Below are 23,079 nucleotides of genomic sequence, written 5' to 3' on the forward strand. Positions count from 1 at the left end.
TCACGCGATCTCCAGTATCTAATAGTAGAGTTGAAAGAGTCAGGCAAATTATAGCTAAGATTGTTATTCATGTGAAAAGGGTCCAAGGTGATTTCTTTTGACTCGACAATGCGGCGCTCTACTTCATCATGGCAGATGTGTAGGTTTGAAATTGATGTCCAGTTTATTTCATGTTGGTGGCTTTCGTTGTTCGTGTTTATTGTAAACAGGACATGGCTTGACAGAGCAGTTGCTCTGGTTCTTTTATAAGCAACGTCACGCTGGTGCTCTTCGAGGGTAGTAAGATAGATTTCATGCTTCTCGATTATGCCAAAAATAAGATCACGCTTCAACAACTATAAACAACCTCACAACCTTCTACAATTCCCAGGTGTATACAAGGTCACTTGTGAATGCGGAAAGCCTTACTATGAGCAGACAGAGAAATCTATCTTACTATGTCTCGAAGAGCACCAGCGTGACATTGCTTATAAAAGAACCAGAGCAACTGCTCTGTCAAGCCATGTCCTGTTTACAATAAACACGAACAACGAAAGCCACCAACATGAAATAAACTGGACATCAATTTCAAACCTACACATCTGCCATGATGAAGTAGAGCGCCGCATTGTCGAGTCAAAAGAAATCACCTTGGACCCTTTTCACATGAATAACAATCTTAGCTATAATTTGCCTGACTCTTTCAACTCTACTATTAGATACTGGAGATCGCGTGATTTCACGCACGCACAGGTGTACAACAATAGAACTTTAACTCGGACTGTAGTTCAAGCTCATAATAACTGTAATTTACAGTCGAATATTATGGCTTTATAATTGTATAACTTTAGAGTGTGTCAATGTTAATTTCGTGTCTTTTAATATCTTTCTATGTTCTTATCTCCTGATGAAGTCATTCTTGACGAAAGATGTTGCGTTTTTTCAAATAAATGTCATTGTGTTATAATTCTCGGGTTTTAAGTCAGTTAATTTAAAAAATTGTATATATATATATATATATATATATATTCATTTTAATATAAACTGACTAAAAATCCAAGAATTATAGCAAATTGAGATTTATTTGAAAATGCAACATGTTTCATCGGGATTGACTTCATCAGGCATTAAGAACATAGAAAGCTATTAAAAGGCACTGAAAAAAACATTGAGGCACTCTAAAGCTATACAATTATAAAGCTATAATATTCTACTTAAATTACAGTTATTATGAACTTGAGCTGTAGTCTGTGTTAAAGTTCTATTGTTGTACACTTGTGCGTGTGTGCAACCATGCGATGTCCAGTATCTGATAGTAGAGCTGAAAGAGTCAGGCAAATTATAGCTGAGATTATTGTTCATATGAAGAGGGTCCAAGGTGATTTCTTTTGACTTGACAATGCGCCGTTCTACCTCATCGTGGCAAATGTGTAGGTTTGAAGTTGTTGTCCAATTTACTTCATGTTGGCGTCTTTCATTGTTCGTGTTTATTGAAAACAGGACATGGCCTGATAGGGCAGTAGCTCTGGTTCTCTTGTAAGCAATGTCTCTCTGGTGTTCCTTGAGATGTAGGAGGATAGATTTCTCTGTTTGGCCATAGTAAGGTTTTCCGCGCTCACATGTGACTTTGTATAAACCTGGGAATTGTAGAAGGTTGTGAGATTGTTTGTAGTTGCTGAAACTTGATCTTATTTTTGGAAGAGTCGAGAAGCACATTTGTATGTTAAATTTCTTTAAGATTCTACTCAGTGTTTTGGATAGTGTGCTGATATATGGCAAGGAGATATAACCTTTGGAGTTGTCCTGTGACTCTACGTTGCTACGTTGACGGTTGGATAATTGTTTGTTGATACTTTTTAAAGAGTAGCCATTGCTTTTAAATGTCCATTTAAGATGTTGTAGTTCTTTTTTTAGTTTAGTTTTAGTTTTAGTTTTTTTTTTTCTCTACATAGCAACGTAGAGACACAGGATGACTCCAAAGGGTATATCTCCTTGCCATATATCAGCACACTATCCAAAAAACTGAGTAGAATCTTAAAGAAATTTAACATACAACGTGCTTCTCGACTCTTCCAAAAATAAGATCAAGTTTCAGCAACTGCAAACAATCTCACAACCTTTTACAATTCCCAGGTGTATAAGTCACATGTGAGTGCAGAAAACCTTACTATGGCCAAATGGAGAAATCTATCCTCCTACATCTCTAGGAACACCAGAGAGACATTGCTTACAAGAGAACCAGAGCTACTGCCCTATCAGGCCATGTCCTGTTTTCAATAAACACGAACAACGAAAGCCGCCAACATGAAGTAAATTGGGCAACAACTTCAAATCTACACATTTGCCACAATGAGGTAGAACACCACATTGTCGAGTCAAAAGAAATCACCTTGGACCCTCTTCATATGAACAATAATCTCAGCTATAATTTGCCTGACTCTTTCAGCTCTACTATCAGATACTAGAGATCTCGTGGTTCCACACACGCACAAGTGTACAACAATAGAACTTTAACACGGACTACAGTTCAAGTTCATAATAACTGTAATTTACAGTCGAATATTATAGCTTTATAATTGTATAGCTTTAGAGTATCTCAATGTTTTTTTCAATGTCTTTTAATAGCTTTCTATATTCTTAATGCCTGATGAAGTCAATCCCGACAAAACATGTTGCGTTTTCAAATAAATCTCAATTTGTTATAATTCTCGGATTTTTAGTCAGTTTATATTAAAATGAACATATCCCACCTCTGAGTTAATAGTAGTAGTCATATATATATATATATATATATACACACTTGCCTTTCATCTATATCAATATATAGATGGAAGGCAAGTATTAGGGGAATTAGAAGTGAAGAATCAGAGGTGAATAAAGTGTTGATTGGGTTAAATGTTAATGAGGCTGTGATGATGGATGACATATCATCACGTATTCTTAAGTAATGTGCACACACTTGGCTATGCCCTTGATTTGGTTAATTAATGAAAGTCTTGCAGTGGGTAGGGTTCCTAGGGGTGGAAAGAAGGCAAATAGTACCACTCCACTAGAATGGTTCTAGGACAGAAGTCTCCAATTTTAGACCAGTCTGTTTAACTGCAGTTTTGGTCAAGGTGTTGGAGAGTGGTTAGGAATAGAATACAGGATAGAGTTGATGAATATAGCATTCTTTATGATGGTCAGCATGGATTTATAAAGGGTGAGTCCTACTTTATCAATTTACTTGCAACTTATGGTAAGGTAACAAGTGTATTCGATAAGGGAGAATCATATACAGTGATATTCTTGGACTTTCCAAAAGTGTTTTATAGATTATCACATAATATGTACAAGTTTCAGAGGATGGGAATAGATAGTATATTGACTGGATGGATCAGAGATTGGCCAGCAGGTTGTGTATGACTGAGCAATGTCTCAAAAAAAGAAGGGAAACCAGTGACATGCCCCAGGGTTCTGTTCCTAGGCCCATGCTGCTTAACTTGTTTGTAAATAATGTAATGTGGACTGACTGGAGATCTTCAGTTCTTTGCTGATGATGCAAATTTGGGAAGAATTATAAGGAGCACTGCTGATGTTAATTTCCTTCAAGAAGATTTGAATAGACTTTTTACTTGGACAAAGGAGTGGAGTTGTAGTTTTAATATTAATAAGTGCAAGATGTTGCATTTTGGAGTGCAGAAATATAAGGCTGTGTAATATATTGGCAGTGCTATACTACAGGAAATGAATGAGATAAGAGATTTGGGAGTGATGGTTGACAGTAGATTGAAGTTTAGAAGGTATATGCCAGCCTGGCTGGCCGAGTGGTTAGCATATCCGCTCTCCATCCAAAAGGCTGCGGATTCGAATCCCACCATGGGCATGGATGTTTGTGATTGTCTGTGGAAATTCTAGTTGTTGTTTATTTTTTAACGGTATATATTAGAACACAGAAACTAATAAATAATTAATTTATTAACTTATTGCTGATATTTCGCTGGTGTTATAACCAGCATCTTCAGAGCACAAAAACACAGTTTGTCACAATACGCGAGACTATAACAACATGGTGTAATCAACGGATTAGTTAAACAAAATTGTAGCAGCAACACAAAGACTAGAGTCCTGATTTTTGGCGACCTCTATCTGAAAAAAAAAAAAAAAAAACTTAGTTTTTTCTTAAGATGACTGTCTCCCAGATCTTAGGCAAGTTAATACAGCCATATTTGTTGAGATTTGGAGTGTTTCAGGGCTTCTGTCGCCTCTAAGAACAATCTCTCCGACTTGTAAGAGCTTCTGCGTAGTACTTTTGTGTTTCTCCAGTTGATCCTGTGTGCAGGGGTATCGAGAGCATGGTCTGCTAGGCCCGGCTTGCCATAGTGATAATTCCAGACGTATCTTTTGTGTTCGCTGATGTAGATGTTCACAGTTCTTTCTGTTTGACCGTAGTAGGCTTGATTACATGAGCAGGGTACTTGGTAGACTCCTGGATGTGATAAAGGGGGAATGCTGTCCTTGGGTGAGTGGATTCTTCTTCTTTGAGTGCCATCTCCTGTCGGAGGTCAGCGACCACCTTGGCAAATTTTGAGCGATTCTGAGCTATTTTGAGCAGTCTCTCAGAGTTCATACCAGTCCACTGTCTGATATCTGCCAGCCAAGATTTTCTTCGTCTTCTTTGTCCTCTTCTTCCATTTATCTTCCCTTTTATAATCAATTGAAGTATCTTATATTTTTCATTACGAAGTAGGTGACCAAGATATGCAGTTTTCCTTCTTTTTATGGTATCTAAAAGTTCACGTGATTTCCCCATTTGTTCCAGTACTTCCTGATTGGACGTTTTTGCTGTCCATGGGATTTTTAACATTCATCTATATAACCACATCTCAGAGGCTTCAAGTCTTTTTATTGATGTTGTCTTCAAGGTCCAAGTTTCTACACCGTACAGCAGTACAGACCATACATAGCATTTAACCATGCGTACTCTAAGCTCTAAGTTTAAACTGCGGTTACACAGTGTTGATTTCATCAAGAGAAAATTTTTTTCTTGCCGTTTCAATTCTAACTTTTATTTCCATTTCTGGATTGCAATTCGAGAGCATTTCAAGAATATTTCAAGAATAATCTAAACATAAACTACGCACTACATTCAGACCATGTAGCAAATTAGCAACCCTTATCCGCTCACCCAAGGACAGCATTCTCCCTTTATCACATCCAGGAGTCTACCAAGTACCCTGCTCATGTAATCAAGCCTACTACGGTCAAACAGAAAGAACTGTGAACATCCGCATCAGCGAACAAAAAAGATACGTCCTGAATTATCACTATGGCAAGTCGGGCCTAGCAGACCATGCTCTCGATACCCCTGCACACAGGATCAACTGGAAAAACACAAAAGTACTACACAAAAGTACTACACAGAAGCTCTTACAAGTCAGAGAGATTGTTCTTAGAGGCGACAGAAGCCCTGAAACACACTCCCAATCTCAACAAATATGGCTGTATTAACTTGCCTAAGATCTGGGAGACAGTCATCTTAAGAAAAAACTAGTTTTTTTTTTTTTTTTTAAGGACTCTAGTCTTATGTGATAGCTACAGTTTTTTTTTTTTTTTTCAGATAGAGGGCGCCAAAAATCAGAACTCTAGTCTTTGTGTTGCTGCTACAATTTTGTTTGACTAGTCCATTGATTACACCATGTTATAGTCTCGCGTATTGTGACAAACTGTGTTTTTGTGCTCTGAAGATGCTGGTTATAACACCAGCGAAATATCAGCAATAAGTTAATAAATTAATTATTTACTTAGTTTCTGTGTTCTAATATATACTGTTAAAAAATAAACAACATGTTCGACGAACACATAAGTCTGTCTGCACGTTTAATTCTAGTGGTGGTCGGCAGTAGATGGCGTTGGTGTAGTAGTGGTCAACTGGAGTATTGAGTGGCGGAGACAGAGCTGTAGAGCAGGTGCCCTCACTTGATGAGTCTTTGGACTCCGTGGAGGTGTCAAATAATAATAATAATAATAATATTGCTAGTGTTGCAAAGGTACATCATAGTGCTGCTATGATATGAAGTACTCTAAAATTTAAGGATTAGGAAGTAGTTGTGCCACTTTATACGTCACTGGTCAAACCACACTTTCACTGTTGTGCTCAGAATTTCACCTGGTTTTCAATGTGATGTGCAGATTGGGGAGGGTCCAGAGGATGTAATTAAGACAATTATGAGGACTTTGGAATGCTGGCTGTAGAAGGAGGAAAAGAGATGATATGATAGAGACATTTAAGTTAGTGAGAGGATTTTATCAGAATCCTGATGGGATTATAAAAAAGAATAGAATGTGAGAGGGAAAGAACTAGAGGTCCTTCAAGTTATGTAAAAGTGTGGTTAAGAGAGGTGTTAGGAGTAGATTTTTTACATAGAGAATTGTTGGTGAATTGATCACATTAAGAAACTTTTGTTAATGCTAGGAATGTTAAGAATTTTAAGATTCGATACGATAAATATGTTGTCAGTTGAATGAACCTCCCACGATGAGTCTACCAACTCCATGGAGGATGCATCAATCATCATCATCATCATCATCATCAAATTCTTGCTATGTACCCTCAAGGGGTGTACACGATATGATAGTACTACATGAAAAAAAATTACATCATTACTAACTTCCTATCTACAATTTTCCTCCGAATCAGTCTGTTACTTGTCAAGACTCCAACATTATCAGATCTTATATTTCTATCGTCTAAGGCACTTTGTACCGTATCCATCCACCTATATCTTGGTCTTCCTCTGGGTCATTTTGCTGCCAACCTGGCAGAGAACACTTGTATCCATCCACCTATATCTAGGTCTTCCTCTGAGTCATTTTGCTGCCAACCTGGCAGAGAACACTTGTTTTGCTAATCTTTCTTCGCCCATTTTGTTTAAGTTACCATACCACCTGAGATTAGCTCTGCTAACGCATTCCTGGATGCAGACAATGTCAAGTTCTTTCCTAATATCCTCATTTTTAATATGATACTGCCATTGATGCCATCTGTTCACACCTCTAATCTTTCTCAGGACTCTCATATCTGTGGTCTCTAGTCTTTGATCAAGTATTTTACTTCTGACCCTGCTCTCAGATCCATAAGTTAAAACTGGTTTGAACACTGTCTTGTATACAGCTAATTTCTCTCTTATTCCATATGAATTTATTCAGTTGACTTCCTATCATACCAGCTTTGCTGATTCTGTTGTCTATTTCTATATTTAATTTACCATCTTCAGTAAAAATCGTGCCTAAGTAGCTGAAATGTTTCACTTGTTCCACAGGTTCTCCATTCACAACACAGCTGACATTTTCAATGATTCTGCCTATTTTCATTGTCTTTGTCTTTTTATTGCTGACTTTCATACCATATCTATTACAACAGCTACTCAATTTAGTCAGAGAATCCTGCAGACTTGTAGCAGATTTATTTAGAAGTATACCATCATCCGCATAAAGCAAAGAGCTGACATTAACATTTCCAAATTTGATATCATGTTTAATACCACTTTCCTTCATATTGTGATCCATATAGATAATGAATAACAGAGGGGATAATGTACATCCTTGTCTCACACCAGATTTAACATTAAACCATCTTCCTGTACTTCCTTCAATTCTAACTGCTGACTTACAACTCAAATAAAGACTAAGTATTGCTTGATATAATGTCCCATTGACACCATATAACTGTAGCATATTGAATAGCTTCTCTCTTGGCACCTTGTCATATGCCTTTTCCAAATCGACAAAACTTAAATACAGATCTCTGTTATATTCCCATGCTTTCTCAACTATTTGTCGTAAAGTGAAGATCTGATCCTGACAGCCTCTATTTGGCCTGAATCCTGCTTGTTCTTCACCAAACTTTTTTTCTAAAATTCTTCTCAACCGTTTCTCAAGTATACTTGCATAGATCTTGCCAGGAACACTCAGTAGGGAAATACCTCTGTAATTCTCACATTCAGTTTTATTTCCCTTCTTATATATGGGTACTAATGAGAGCTCTACTCCAATCATCGGGAATTCATCCCTCTGTCCAGGCTTTCTGAACTATGCAGTGCAGCCACTGTAAGACTCTTATACCACCATACTTCAGCATTTCTGGTCGAATATCATCTACTCCTGCTGCCTTTCCACATTTCAAGCCTTTAATGGCTTTTCTACTTCAAGTATGGATATGGTTTCCTGACTGCATGCCTGGTCAGTGTTTTTTTACCACTGTGCTGTCATCACTGCTTGTTTCAATTAGCAGTTTTTCAAAGTAATTACTCCATACTTCAAGGATATCTTTTTCTCCAGTTTTCATGTCACCTTTATCATTTCTAATTCCTTTTACAGCACTCTTTCCTCCATTCCTAAGCTTCTTTAACAGCCTCCAGAATATTTTGCCACCTTCTTCATATTTATGTTCTATATTCTTGCCAAAATTCTCCCATGACTTTTGTTTAGCTACTTTTACACAGCGTTTAGCATTCTTGCATTTGTCTCTGTATTCTCTAAGAGCACAAGCTGACTTATTTGACAGGAACTTTTGATATGCTTTCTTCTTTTCCTTCACTGCCTCTTTAACTTTCTGTGTCCACCAGGGAGTTCTGATTTTTTTATCCTTGTAGACAACCTCACCACATGCCTCTCTGGCAGAATCAATCAATGTTTTCTTCAGAGTTTGCCACTGAATCTTCAAGGTTTGATTCCTGTTCTCAAACTGTTTCATTTTTTCTTCAATAATCTTTGTGTATTTTGGTCTACAGTTCACATCTGAGAGCTGCTCAACTTTTATTCGCTTTAAAACTTTCTTACATGTTATTCTTTTCAATATGAAATTCAATTTTATCTTGCTCAAGACTGATCACTTCCACTTTTAAATCCTCTGTACACTCTGGTGTCCTGCACCAGGGAGAAAACATCACTATGAACAATAACATAGTCAATGAGACTTTTCTTATTCCTTGCCTCTTCTCTCTATGTGAATTTGTGCACATTTTTATGTTGGAACATGGTGTTAGAATAACCAGTCCATGTCCTGAGCAGAAATCCAACAGATATTTGCGATTATTATTAGCTTTGCTCTTTTCTCCAAATTTTCCCAAAATATTTTTGTATGTCTCATAATCATTTCCTACTCTGCTATTTAGATCCCCAACAAGGACCAACTTTTCCTTTTTCATTGTGTCAGTTGCTTTTTCAAAAGCCTCAAAAAATTCCTCCACTTCTACCTTAGTAGAACCTTCTGTGGGACCATAGGCACAAATAAGTCTCATTGTCCAGTTCCCCATTCTCATATTTGCCCACATCACTCTACTTGAGACTGCCTGCCATTCAAGAAGATTAGCCTCGTATTTTGTGTTGAATACTATGGCTACTCCTTCTTTTCCTTGATTGTCATTGCCTGAATATAACATTTTGTATTTATTGCTCATAAAGATCTCACCAGTTTTGGTCTTTTTTGTTTCAGTCACCCCTATTATGTCGATATGGTACTTATCTAATTCCTCAGCTAGCTCCATTTCTTTGCTATTCAGGCTCCATATGTTGATAGTACTGATCTTTAACTCTGGTGATGTTGAGTTGGGGTTTGTTTTCAGATTTGTTCCAGTAGCTGACTTTTCGCTGTTCGCCCTGGTTCCCTGGCGAAAACAACGGGGGCCTTGTTTAACCGGGCGAAGCCCCAGCCGTCATGAAATTTTGTCATGTCGTACCATCATTTTTCATTTTGGTTTAACCAATAAGAATACAATTTGGTCGGCTAAATCTCAAATTGCCAGCCCATCCTCGTTCATTCAGTATCCAAGTAGATACCCAACAGGGTGCACCATGAGAAGGTGAGGATTGGACATTAGGTCAGAAGCCCTGGTCGGTTCTCCGCATTCCTTTAAAGGCTATGTGGAGGTCTCCTGTCAGTTATACAGCTTTGACCCTTAAGCACCCCAGCATTAATAATAACAATAATAATTATTATTATTGTGGTTTCTACAAGTTTTCTGTATTGAAGTCAACTTACTACCTCTATAATTTATTCTTCCAAATTGAATGATTAAGCTAATTATTTATATATCCACCATACATACATCATATTTATAAGTGGATTTTCATTTATTAAATGTCATTTATAAGTGACTGTTTTCATTTCTCATTTAATTTCAATAATTTGAATGACATATTTATTGCTATTTTTTTAAAAAAAACATAGATGATGTAAACAGGAATGTTTCTTTCTGAATTCTTACAGTTAAACCTAGTTTTGAAAAAGGTCTCAGTGATATTGAAACATGGGCTGAAGAAGAAACCATATTTGAAGTAAAGGTCAATGGTGTTCCAGATCCAGAAGTTTTTTGGTATGTATTTCTGTAAAACAAAAAAATATATTATTTTCCTAAGATCCCATGGAATCACAGACTCATCTAGGATGAACCTTTTGTCACATACAGCTTATCATACTGTGTCTTAAGCACTTTCAAATTTTCTGCAGACACCACTCTCAGGCAATGCATTCCAATCATTCACAAATAACCTGTTTCACAAATCCATTTTATTGTCTCTATCATATCATCCCTATTCCTCTTATCCACTAGACTCTTCAAATTGCTTCATCTCAGCCCTTCTTCATATTCAACATTCCAGAGATCAGAAACTATTTTAGTCAATTGCCTCTGGATCCTCTCCAACATCTCTTCAGCCTTTTGAAAATCAGTTGACCAAATCTGTGCACAGTAGTCCATGTGTGGCCTAATCAGAGCCTTATACAGTGCAACCAGAATCTCCTTACTTCTACAAGTTAGTGTCCTTCATATCATGTCCAGAATTCATTGTGTTGTCCTCACAATTTTGGCAATATGTCCTCTTAATTTTTGATCCTTATCCGCCATCATCCCCAAGATCTCTTATTTCTTCCACCTTCAACAATATATCTCTACCAAGAGTAAATTTTACATCCCATCTTTGTTTTCCAAATTTTAAAATCTTACATTTTGCAAAATTGTACTGGGTATGCCTCCCATGTCCATTCACTCAGTCTATTCAAGTCTTGTAAGATCACAACATCTGTTCTACTTCTCATAATTTGTCCCAACTTTGCATCATCTGCAAAACAACTGAATATCTCCATTCAAATTTTTCCCAATATCATTAGCATATAGGTTAAACAACAATAGCCTTTTCAGATCCCTGAGGTCACACCAGTAGGTACTTTCCTCTTCTGGGATATTGCTCTCCTATACACAACTTGTTGATGCCTGTCAGACAAACACTCTCGAATCCAATGCACTAGGCTAATATCCAGCTCCATCCAATTTAGTTGGATTGCCAACTTATCATGCAGTAATCTATGATAAGCCTTTGCAAAGTCTAAGTATACTACTGTGTATCCACCTCTCACGTCCAATTCTGCTGTCATCTTATTGTAATAAGTAAATAGATTACTAAAACATGACCTCCCTTTTGCAAATCCATGCTGTCCATCAAAGATAATACCATTGTCTTCACAATTCTGTCAACACAATTCTGTATTGTGATTCTCATCACCCTCTTCAACACTTTAATCACAACACTTGACCCACAGATTGGCCTATAATTTGATGCTTGAATTCTGTCATCTCCTTTATGAAGCTGTGCAATCTTGCCTTCCTTCCACTCCTTTGCAATTTGACCCAACATAAGACTCATATTAAACAAATATGTCAAGGCAGATGTCAACTCCCTTGCACATTACTTCAAAATATCATCAAATCAAATATCATAAAATATCAGTTTTATTAACATCGTGTTTACTTAATTCTCCATATACCTCTTCTCCACTCATAGTCTTTCCTCACTCATCATCATCATCCACTGCTGTCAAACTCTCCAGGGTCGCATTTACATTAGACACATGAGGCACAAGCTGGGGGCCTCACTTGCTAGGGGCCTCATTTTAAAACCTTACTCCTCACAAAGAACAATAAAAAACAGCGTAGTTATAGTTGCAAAATAAAATACTTATTTTTAAATATTAAATTCATAATATAAAAACTAGAGGCCGCTGAAAAATTTGTGAGGCTTCCCGCTTCCATTTGAAATACATTGTTTTTTCCTTAGAATATAAAACTAACAGGAATTCTGTATTCCAAAAATTTCATGTATGCTTACATACATGAAAAAAGCATACCATTTCTTTGTTGGATGTATATACATGTCCAACAAACCTGGATAATATTCTGTCCACCTGCTGAAAGAACATGGATAAGAAGTGTAGTTTGACCGTCATGTCCATTACAAGGTGCGATAATCCTTCAAGCTGAAAAGAACGCTTAACTACATTACCTGGTGTACATAGTAGCTATGTTCTGTGGCCTACAGCAAGAAATGCAGTTGCTTGCCGTTTGCTCAGTAACCGGGATCTAAGTTATGTCAGACTAAATACCTATGAGTTATATTCATTTTGCTGCTTGTTTTTATCATATAATTATAGTTTTTAATGCCAGCGTAAAATAAGAAATCCTTTCATACTTTCTTCACTTCATATTGTATCACTTTGGAAGATCAATGTCACTATCAATTTTTTTTGCTAATTATTTTAATTGCCAATACATTTTAAAATTCTCCAAGAAATTGATTGAAGATAATTATTTTTGTCAAACAATTATTTTATAAATTCATGAAAATCTGAATCTAAAAATGAATACAGCCTCCATCTGTTCCAAATTAAGTTTCCTATTTTATTCATAATCTTAGTTCGAAGGTTAGTTATCATACGTAAATCTTGAATCATATCATGTAATGCATAATTTTTATAATGTAATCTGTATGTTTTTGCATTTCAACTTTCTTGGTTTCCCCTCTAATCACTCACTACAAATCAAAATAAATGGCAGTTATGAAGTCAATTGTTATGTACATATTTTCGGGTAATTTCGATATCATGTGGCAGTTTTGAAGTAGCGATATTTTCCCTACAGTTTATCTTTTGAAACGTGTAGGTGCATGCGTCAAAATGAAATTTTATTTCCAAAATTTTTATAACAGAATTAATTCGCCTTTAATGACTAACTCCCCCCCATACCAAAATTATCACCACACATGCACACACACACAAATACTGCTAGATAACATGTGCATACTTTCTTTTTGTTTGAATTTGTTATTTTTCCAAAGTAATTGTACTATTGCAGTTTTAAGCAAAAGACAAAGGCTTAGAATCTCTGATAAAATACCATTGGATATAAATTCAAAAGACTCACAATTGGAAACCCCGAATAATGCAGTTTAACACCATTTGTTGTTAGAGGAGGATAATTGCATTTTAACAGATAGAATGCTGATGAAGTTTCATCAGCATTCTGCCTTTTTATTAGGTCAAAGGGATTTTGAGTATATTTGCGAACAGATATATTCACTATTTACGATTCTCCCTTATCTAACACACTTGTTACCTTATCACAACATGCAAGTAAATTGCTAAAACAGGACATACCCTTTACATATCCAAGCTGACCATTATAAAAAATGTGATGTCCCTCAATCCAATCCTCTATTCTATTCTTTACCAATCTCTCCAACACATTGACTACAACCGCACTTATACAGACTGATCTAAAACCATGCTTATAGAGTGGTACTATTTTGCCTTCTTTCCATTCCTTTGGCACCCTGCCCACTGCAAGACTTTCATTAAATAACGAGGTGAATGGCATAGCCAACTGTGGTGCACATTCCTTAAGAATATGTGGTGATATGTCATCTATTCTCACAGCCTTATTAACATCTAACCCAAGCAACATCTGATACCCCTCTGATTTTTTTCACTTCCAATTCTCTTCTATATATTGCATGGCATCATTTACAGCAGTATGATATATGCTGATAAAGTGCTCATTCAGTAATTCCACTATATCCACTATATATCTGCAGCTGTTATTCTGCTGCCATTACTATCCACCAGGGTTAACTTGCCATAATTATTCTGTCACTTGCTTGCCATATAGCATAAAAATTCCCTTGAGTTAACCATGACCATCAAGGTTAATCTTGGCCTGACTAGCCAATCTCCTTTCATACTGCACCTTTTCTTTCTTTACCATGCTCATCACCTTTCTAGCCTGCACTTTATACTCTTCATGGATCTGATCACCACCATCTGTCTTGTACCTCCTCCATAACATTTTCTTTTCCAGCACAGCTTGCTTAATTTCACTGTTCATCCATTTTACTCTTACTCTATTTACTCGCTTAACCTTTGGCATGCAGTTATATGTTGCTTTTGTCAGATAATGCCTGGTGAGATTTCATTCATTCAACATCTTTTTTGCTCAACTCATCTACCCAATGTACTGATGCTAACTGACTACAGAGCTTCTTATAATCACTTGCTTTAAGTTAAAGGTGCCAAGAAATCATATATTCTTGATTTAATCCTTTATCCAACTGTAAGAAATAAAGTTTGCAACTGAAGTAATTTCAGCACTGGGCAACTCATATATAGAAGCTAATGACTTCACATCACTTGCCTTAGTATCCCATAATGCGAAGGTCAGGACATATCCTTACAGACATGTATAATGCTATGCATTATGGGAATGGTCACTACCCAGAGCAGTTTCGACCTTCATTGAGATCTCATCAGTGGGAGGGTTACTACCCAGACTGGTTTCAACCTTTATTGAGGCCTTATCAGTGGGAGCCTGACCGAAACACTTCTGGATCTGGCTCCCAGTCAGTCACAATCAGTATTCTCTGCACTCGCTGACCTAAAACAGCATCCTATCAGATATACTAGCCTGATTATTTCAACTTCACAACACACAGATTCAAAATCTGTGCATGCACTATCAACTTCCACTCTTTGCAGACACAGTTCGTCTGCAATCATTAACTTTGCTGTTTTAAGGATACTTGTGACATAAGACTGAATGATAAATGCACATAAACACAAGAAAGATATTTAATTAACCAGATATTTCAGTCTGTAAATAGCAGACCATCCTCAGCGGTATTACAAGAACAGTTATAAAATACAAGCTAGAATATTAACAATAGATCGTTTAAAATAGAACAAGCCGCGTGATGTTATATCACTAAGTATGAAACAGAATATTTTGAAGTAGAGACATGATTAAAAAAAAAAAATTAATGAGTAATCTTGATTAGACTTCCCCAGATTTTTGATATAGATATACAGTCATTACGATTCAGGTTGGGACGATGGAGAAAGGCCTCCACGCTTTCCTTGAAGAAACGCTTAAACCTATAACAGGATCTATGTAAGAGGCAAGTCCTGGACCAAAGGATGTTGTGGTCAGTTTCAATCCCATGCTGAGCCAATCCAGACTTTTCAGGTTTGTTGTGAAGAATGGAGGATTGATGTTCTTTGATTCTTTTTTCAAGAGAACATCCAGTCTGTCCAAAATAGGAATAGATCACAGTTGCACGGAATTTGATCAACTCCAGGAAGAGATAAAGTTGAGTGTTTGTCTTTAGGAGAAGGAAAATGAGAAGACAATTTGTTAATAGGTGAATAAGTAGCTGTTAAATCATATATTTCTTTAAAATTCTCGTGATAGGTTCTGAAATACCGGAGATATAAGGAATTGGCACTCGACGTATTGAAACTTTGTTGTTTTGTGAAGGATTATAAGAATTGAGAAGATGTTGAGTACTTTTTTCAGAAAAGCCATTGAGTTTCATGTGTTGTTGGATGATAAATAGTTTTTTCTGTAGATAATCAAAGGTAGAACAATTAGTTTTTGCTCTTCTGATGAGGCATTTTATAATTCCTGTTTTTTTTGACATGGATGATGGGCTGATTCTTTAAGAATATAACGCCCTGTGAACGTTGGTTTCCTGTATACTGTAGATGTAAGAATATTTGAAGGTGACCAGATGAGGAGAACGTCTAAAAAAGATAACTGGTTGTTTTCTTCTATTTCCATAGTAAACTTTATACGATGCAAGGAATTGATACTGTTTAAAAAAAAAAGGTAAAGAGTTTTTGCTATGTGGACAAATAGTAAAGATGTCAACTATATATCTTACCCAAAAGGATGGTTGAGGGAAAATAGATGAGAAGAGAACTTTTTCTAAATGTTCTAAATAAAAGTTGGCTAAAGCAGGAGAAAGAGGACTTCCCATGGCCATTCCTTCTACATGGCTGTAAAATTTATTTTGACTTATGAAATATCCAGAATGTATTACGAAATTGAACAGTTTTATAATGTCTTCAGGAAAGATGTCAGCAAGTAATTTTAAAATTTCCTTGAGAGGTACATTGGTTTATAAAGATTCTATATCAAAGCTAACCATAAGATCTGTAGGTTGTAATGAGACATTTTTTAATTTTTCCAAGAAATGTGAAGAGCTCTTTAAAAAAGAATTAGAGTTGCCAATGTAAGATTTCAATAATTTAGCTAAATATTTGGCTATACCGTAAGTAGGAGAATCAGTACAATCTACTATTGGTCGGAGAGGATAGTCAGTCTTATGAATCTTTGGAAGAACATAAAATCTAGGAGGTCTTGCAAAATGAGTTTTAAGTCTTTCAATTGTGTCTTTATCTAAACTGATGACTTCATCTAAGAGAGAATTTAATTTCTTTAGTTGTCTGTTCGTTGGATTATAATCAGTTTCTTGATATGTGGTGCAATCTCGAAGCAAAAGAGAAAGTTTTCTTCTGTAATTTGCTGAGTCCATAACTACAGTTGCTTTTCCCTTGTCAGCTTTGGTGATAATGAGGTGATTATTTTTTCTCAAGAACTGTAAAGATTTCATTTCAGAAGGAGATGTGTTGGAAGGAGGAAGTTTGGCCGTTAGTAGAGCAGAAGCGACTTCTAGGCGAAGAGCATTAGCTTTATCACTAGATAGATGACCAAGATTTCGTTCAATGTTAACTAGAAAATTTAGATATAGTATCTTATTAGGAACAATAGAAAAATCATGTCCTTTTGATAGGATGAGGGTTTCGTTTTCAGTTAAAGGACGTCCGGATATATTGACAATCCAATTATCTGGAGTTATGAAGGGCTTGGATTGTCTAGATGAAAGAGCTTCATATTTACGGTTTAGATGTTGACGTAGTTTATTATAAGCATTGAGTAGAACGTTTAGCCACATTTAGAACTATGTGAGAAAGACGTGGATCCAAATTTGTGGAAATATAAGTGCGAAGATCAGAAATAAGATGACTGTGAATAGCTAGGTCACGTTTAGCAGCTTTAAGTTGGTTACAGATTAGAGATAAACTGGTTTTCCGGTTAATATTATGAGCTACAGGAGATTTTATTGTTTCTTTAATCCTAGCGAAATTGGGAATAATCTTGTTGTTGCAGCATTTTTTTAAGAAATTGATCTTCGCTCGTAACCTACCTTGTATAACTGAAAGTTTTCCTAATTTACCGATTATTTTGATAGCATTTTCCCATGAAGGATAAGAATTTGCTGTTTTAAGGATACTTGTGACATAAGACTGAAAGATATATATGCACATAAACACAAGAAAGATATTTAATTAACCAGATATTTCGGTCTGTAAATAGCAGACCATCCTCAGCGGTATTGCAAGAACAGTTATAAAATACAAGCTAGAATATTAACAATAGATCGTTTAAAATTGAACAAGCCACGTGATGTTATATCACTAAGTATGAAATGGAATATTTTGAAGTAGAGACATGATTAAAAAAAAAAAATTAATGAGTAATCTTGATTAGACTTCCCCAGATTTTTGATATAGATATACAGTCATTACGATTAAGGTTGGGACGATGGAGAAAGGCTTCCACGCTTTCCTTGAAGAAACGCTTAAACCTATAACAGGATCTATGTAAGAGGCGAGTCCTGGACCAAAGGATGTTGTGGTCAGTTTCAATCCCATGCTGAGCCAATCCAGACTTTTCAGGTTTGTTGTGAAGAATGAAGGATTGATGTTCTTGGATTCTTTTTTCAAGAGAACATCCAGTCTGTCCAAAATAGGAATAGATCACAGTTGCACGGAATTTGATCAACTCCAGGAAGAGATAAAGTTGAGTGTTTGTCTTTAGGAGAAGGAAAATGAGAAGACAATTTGTTAATAGGTGAATAAGTAGCTGTTAAATCATATATTTCTTTAAAATTCTTGTGATAGGTTCTGAAATACCGGAGATATAAGGAATTGGCACTCAACGTATTGAAACTTTGTTGTTTTGTGGAGGATTATAAGAATTGAGAAGATGTTGAGTACTTTTTTCAGAAAAGCCATTGAGTTTCATGTGTTGTTGGATAATAAAAAGTTTTTTCTATAGATAATCAAAGGTAGAACAATTAGTTTTTGCTCTTCTGATGAGGCATTTTATAATTCCTGTTTTTTGACATGGATGATGAGCTGATTCTTTAAGAATATAACGACCTGTGAACGTTGGTTTTCTATATACTGTAGATGTAAGAATATTTGAAGGTGACCGGATGAGGAGAACATCTAAAAAAGATAACTGGTTGTTTTCTTCTATTTCCATAGTAAACTTTATACGATGATAAGGATACATCCTTTGATGCAGAATTGGACCAAAGCATGATACATCCTTTGGTCCAGGACTCGCCTCTTACATAGATCCCGTTATAGGTTGGAACGTTTGTTCAAGGAAAGCGTGAAGGCCTTGCTCCATTGTCCCAATCTGAATCATAATGATTGTATATCTATATCAAAAAACTATCATACCACTCCTTAAATTCATTGACTGTTCTCGCTCTCACCACTCCATCAGGCAATGCATTCCACGGTTCAACCACCCTCCACGCAAAGAAACCACTTCTCACCCTCTTGCTCACAGTTTCCTTTCGTAACTTCCATGGATGGCCTCCTTGTCATCACTCCTTCCTGCTGTTCAACTGAGCGAAAGAACTCCCCAGTGTCTACCCTGTAACCATCTCTCAACAGTTTAAAAGTCTTAATCCTATCACCTCTTCTTCATCTATCTACCAAACTCTGCAGTCCACATTCCCTCAGCTGATCCTCATAACTAACATTGTATAGTCCTGAAACTGTCTTTGTTATCCTCCTCTGTACCCTTTCCACAGTTAATTTATCCCCTTCAAATCCTGGGACCAAATCTGAGAACAATAGTCTAAGTGTGGTCTGATCAGGGTCTTATACAATGGAATGATAACTCTTTTATCTTTGCAGGTCAGCGTCCTTCTCATTATTGCAGTAATCCTTTGTGTTACCTTCACCACCTTTGCAATATGTCCCTTGAATTTCAGGTTTCTATCAATCATCAACCCCAGATCTCTTGTCTTCCATACTTCCTCCAGTATATCTCCTCCAATAGAGTGTGAAGTTGAGATCAGTATAATAGTATATCTTATAGGAAGCTGTTATAGGCCAGAAATGTGCAGTGCACTTGTTGTAAAATTTGACAAAAAAAAGAAGATAGTGTATGGTGTGCAGTGTTACAAAACAAGCTGTTATGGAGATAGTACGTGACAGTTAGTAGTGAACAGATGCATGAAGAATATAAATTGCAGGTACCAAAAAAAGGAACAGGCATTGAACATGGAGAGTGAATTTTTTGAGTTTCTACAGGATAATTATCTAAAGCATGGAAACAACACAAGGTTTATCAGTGGTGGATTTATAATAAATTTAGTTTGATCCTTTATCCAAGTGTGAGCAAACAAAGTTTGTGCTTGAAAGTATCTTCAGGACTGGGGTAAGGTGGTACAACACCAGGGCACTCCTTGCAAAGGTGGAGCAAGCTACCAACACTCCTATCTCAGTATATCCCATAATGCAGAACACATCTCCTTGTGGATATGTCTAATGTTATGCATTAAGGGAAGGGCCACAACCCAGACTAGTTTCGACCTTTATGTCTAATGTTATGCATTAAGGGAAGGGCCACAACCCAGACTAGTTTCGACCTTTATTGAGGTCTCTTCAGTGGGAGCCAAGGCCCAAGTGGAGATACCAGGCAGAAGCATTAGCAGGTCATCTCTACCTATAGGAGTTGCCAAATGGTGTGCCACCCTTTTTAATAAATTACTCTGGATTTAGAGAAAGATGTTGAAAGTTTATTTTTCACTTGGTTAGAGTATAATAAATTTAGTCTTTCTCTAGATCCAGAGTAATTTATTAAAAAGGGTGGCACAAAATTTGGCAACTCCTATAGGTAGAGATGACCTTCTAATGCTTCTGCCTGGTATCTCCACTTGGGCCTGGCTCCGACTGAAGAGACCTCAATAAAGGTCGAAACTAGTCTGGGTTGTTGCCATTCCCTTAATGCATAACATTAGACATATCCACAAGGAGATGTGTTTTGCATTATGGGAGATATTGAGGTAGGAGTGTTGGTAGCTTGCTCCACCTTTGCAAGGAGTGTCCTGGTGTTGTACCACCTTACCCCAGTCCTGAAGATACTTTCAGGCGCAAACTTTGTTTGCTCACACTTGGATAAAGGATTAAACTAAATTTATTATACTTTAACCAAGTGAAAAATAAACTTTCAACAGTGGTGGATTTGTTGATAATGAGGTATTGGTTTGCAAGGTAGTCAAACAGGAAAGAGTTGTAATCAAGAAGGTCTATATGTGGAACTATAAGTTGGGTAATTATGAGAAACTCCATATTCAACTAGCATCGATACATTAGGCTGATGGATTGTGCAGAAAAGGTGTTCAGTGCATGGGAAATAGTATCCAACACAAGCCATGCATTATTGCATACCAAGAGGTAAGTGAATAAATAGAGTAGGAGTAAGATGGATGAACAGTGAAATCAAGCAAGCAGTGTTACAAAAGAAGCTGTTATGGAGATGGTACATGACAGTTTGTAGTGAACAGATACATGAAGAATATAAATTGCAGGCCAAAAAAGTAATAAGCATTTTTAAAAAGGAAAAAGTAGAATATGAAAGGAAATTGGCCAGTCATTTCAAAACTAATGCAAGGGAATTTTTCCATTATGTGACAAGCAAAAGAAAAATTGTTATGGCAGGTTGACACTGGTGGATAGTTAAAGAGTTCATTAACGCAACATGTAGAAGGGAGGCAAGAATGGGAGGATTAAAGATGCAAGAATCAGATGTGCATCAAGTGTTGCTTGGGTGGGATTGGATGTCATATTGCCACGTATTTTTAAAGAATGTGCAAAAGAGGTAGCCATATCTTTTACTTGGTTTTTTAATGAAAGTCATGCAGTGGGGAAGGTTCCTAAGGAGGGGAAAGAAGGCAAAATAATATCTATCCACAAGCGTGGTTTTAGTACAAAAGTTTCCAGTTATAGACTAGTCTGTTTATATGCAGTTGTCATCAAAGTGTTGGAAAAATTGGTTAGGAGTAGAATACAGGGTTGGGTGATGAACTTAAGATTCCTTATGATGGTCAGCATGGATTTGTGAAGGACAGGTCTTGCTTCAGCAATCTGCTTACATTTTGGTGATAAAGTGATGAATATGTTGGATAAGGGAGAGTCATATACAGTGATTTTCTTGGATTTTGCAAAGGCATTTGATGGATTACCTCATCACAGATTGCTGTATAAACTGCAGAAGATGGAATTAGCTAACAGGTTGGTTTGATGGATTGAAGATTGGCTTTCTGAACGATACCAGCAAGTTATGTATAATAGAGCAGTATCTCAGAAAAGGAAGGTGACCAGTGGCATGCATCAGGGTTCTGGTTTTGGACCCCTACTGTTTAACTTATTTGTTAATTATATTTCATGTGGATTGACTGGGGATCTTCATATGTTTGCTGATGATGCAAAGTTAGGTAGAATTATTAGGAGTATTGCTGATTTACTAATTTATTTACTAAAATAATGCTGGATCTAATATCCACTTTACTTATATAGTATTGCTGATGTGAATTCTCCACAGGAAGATTTGAATAGACATTTAGCTTGGACATATGAGTGGAAGTTGTAGTTTTCATATTAATAAATGCAAGGTGTTACACTTTGGAGTATGCAGAGATATAAGACTACATACTGTATTGGTGGAGCTGTACTTCAGGAATTGGATGAGATTCTGGATCTTAGGATAATGGTAGATAGTTGATTAAAGTTCTGAGGGCACATTGCAAGCATTACAAAGAGTGCAACATTGTATTGCTGCTATGATAATAAGTACATTGACATATAAGGATAAGGAGATATTGATGCCTGTATCTAAGACCATACATGGACTATTGTGCTCAAATTTGGTTGCCTGGTTTTGAGCAAATGTGATGTGGAAACACTAGAGAGAGAAAATTCAAAGATGAATGACCAAAATGATATCAGGGCTCTGGAGTGCTGGGAAAGAGGAGATATAATAGAGACCTTCAAATTAGTTAAAGGATTAGACCAGATTAATACAGAAGAAATTATAAAAAGCGTGAATGTTAAGATGGAAAGAATGAGAGGCAACTCCGTGGAAGTTGTATAAAGATGTGGTGAAGAAGTGTGCGAGGAGTCGATTTTTTATATGGAGAGTTGTTGGCAAGTGGAATACATTGCCAGAGTGCACTGTGAATTCAGGGAGTGTAAATAACTTCTAAGTTCATTATGATAGGGGCATGTTATTGGTTGAATGGGCTTTCCATAATGAGTGTTGACTTCATGGAGGTTTGCAAAATAATAATAATAATAATAACAACAACATGTTTGTTGAAGATGAGGCAAGAAATGAAGCAAATGCAAAGTGAAACAAAAAAATTTAAAGATGTATATGAAGAGTAAAGAACACTAGTATGAATGGGGACAATATGAAAGAGTAATGACTCATGAGTGCCATTGTATGGAGATTTGATTATTAGAGGTTTGGTGAATGTGAAAATGTCCAAGGTTTGTTTTCCTGGAAGTAGAGCAATTGAAGTATTAAATATGAGGAGTAAGCAAGCAAAATAGTTAGTAGTTGTAGTAGGAATGAATGACTTGGTTGGAAAATAATAGTGTGAAAAGAAAGTTGTCAGTGTGTTGCCCTGGTATGACAGTGATGAGTTCAGGTGGAGAGCAAAGATCATGAATGTTATGTTAGCAGAAATGTGTGAAGTGAAAGGAGTGCAGCTTCTGAATGTATGGAATGAGTTTAAATTATGAATGTAACTGTACAAGAGTGATGGACTGCTCTTGAATGGTTTTAGTGTGAGTTATTCATCTGG

General features: G+C 36.5%; 1 protein-coding gene across 1 annotated transcript in view; it reads left to right on the top strand.

Moving 5' to 3' along the window:
• The window catches only part of LOC150109564 (protein Obscurin-like), a 1,271,613-nt gene that overhangs the window by 581,131 nt on the left and 667,403 nt on the right, over window positions 1–23,079 (top strand). The window contains exon 46 of the mRNA XM_090402667.1: window positions 10,229–10,334. Coding sequence (XP_090258793.1) covers window positions 10,229–10,334 — 106 coding nt within the window. The remainder of the gene's footprint in view (window positions 1–10,228; window positions 10,335–23,079) is intronic.

This window comes from Typopeltis vanoorti, chromosome 2 (genome assembly GCF_054136105.1).
Source record: "Typopeltis vanoorti isolate ZY-2024b chromosome 2, IOZ_Tvanoo_1.0, whole genome shotgun sequence".
Classification (NCBI taxonomy): Eukaryota; Metazoa; Arthropoda; class Arachnida; order Uropygi; family Thelyphonidae; genus Typopeltis; species Typopeltis vanoorti.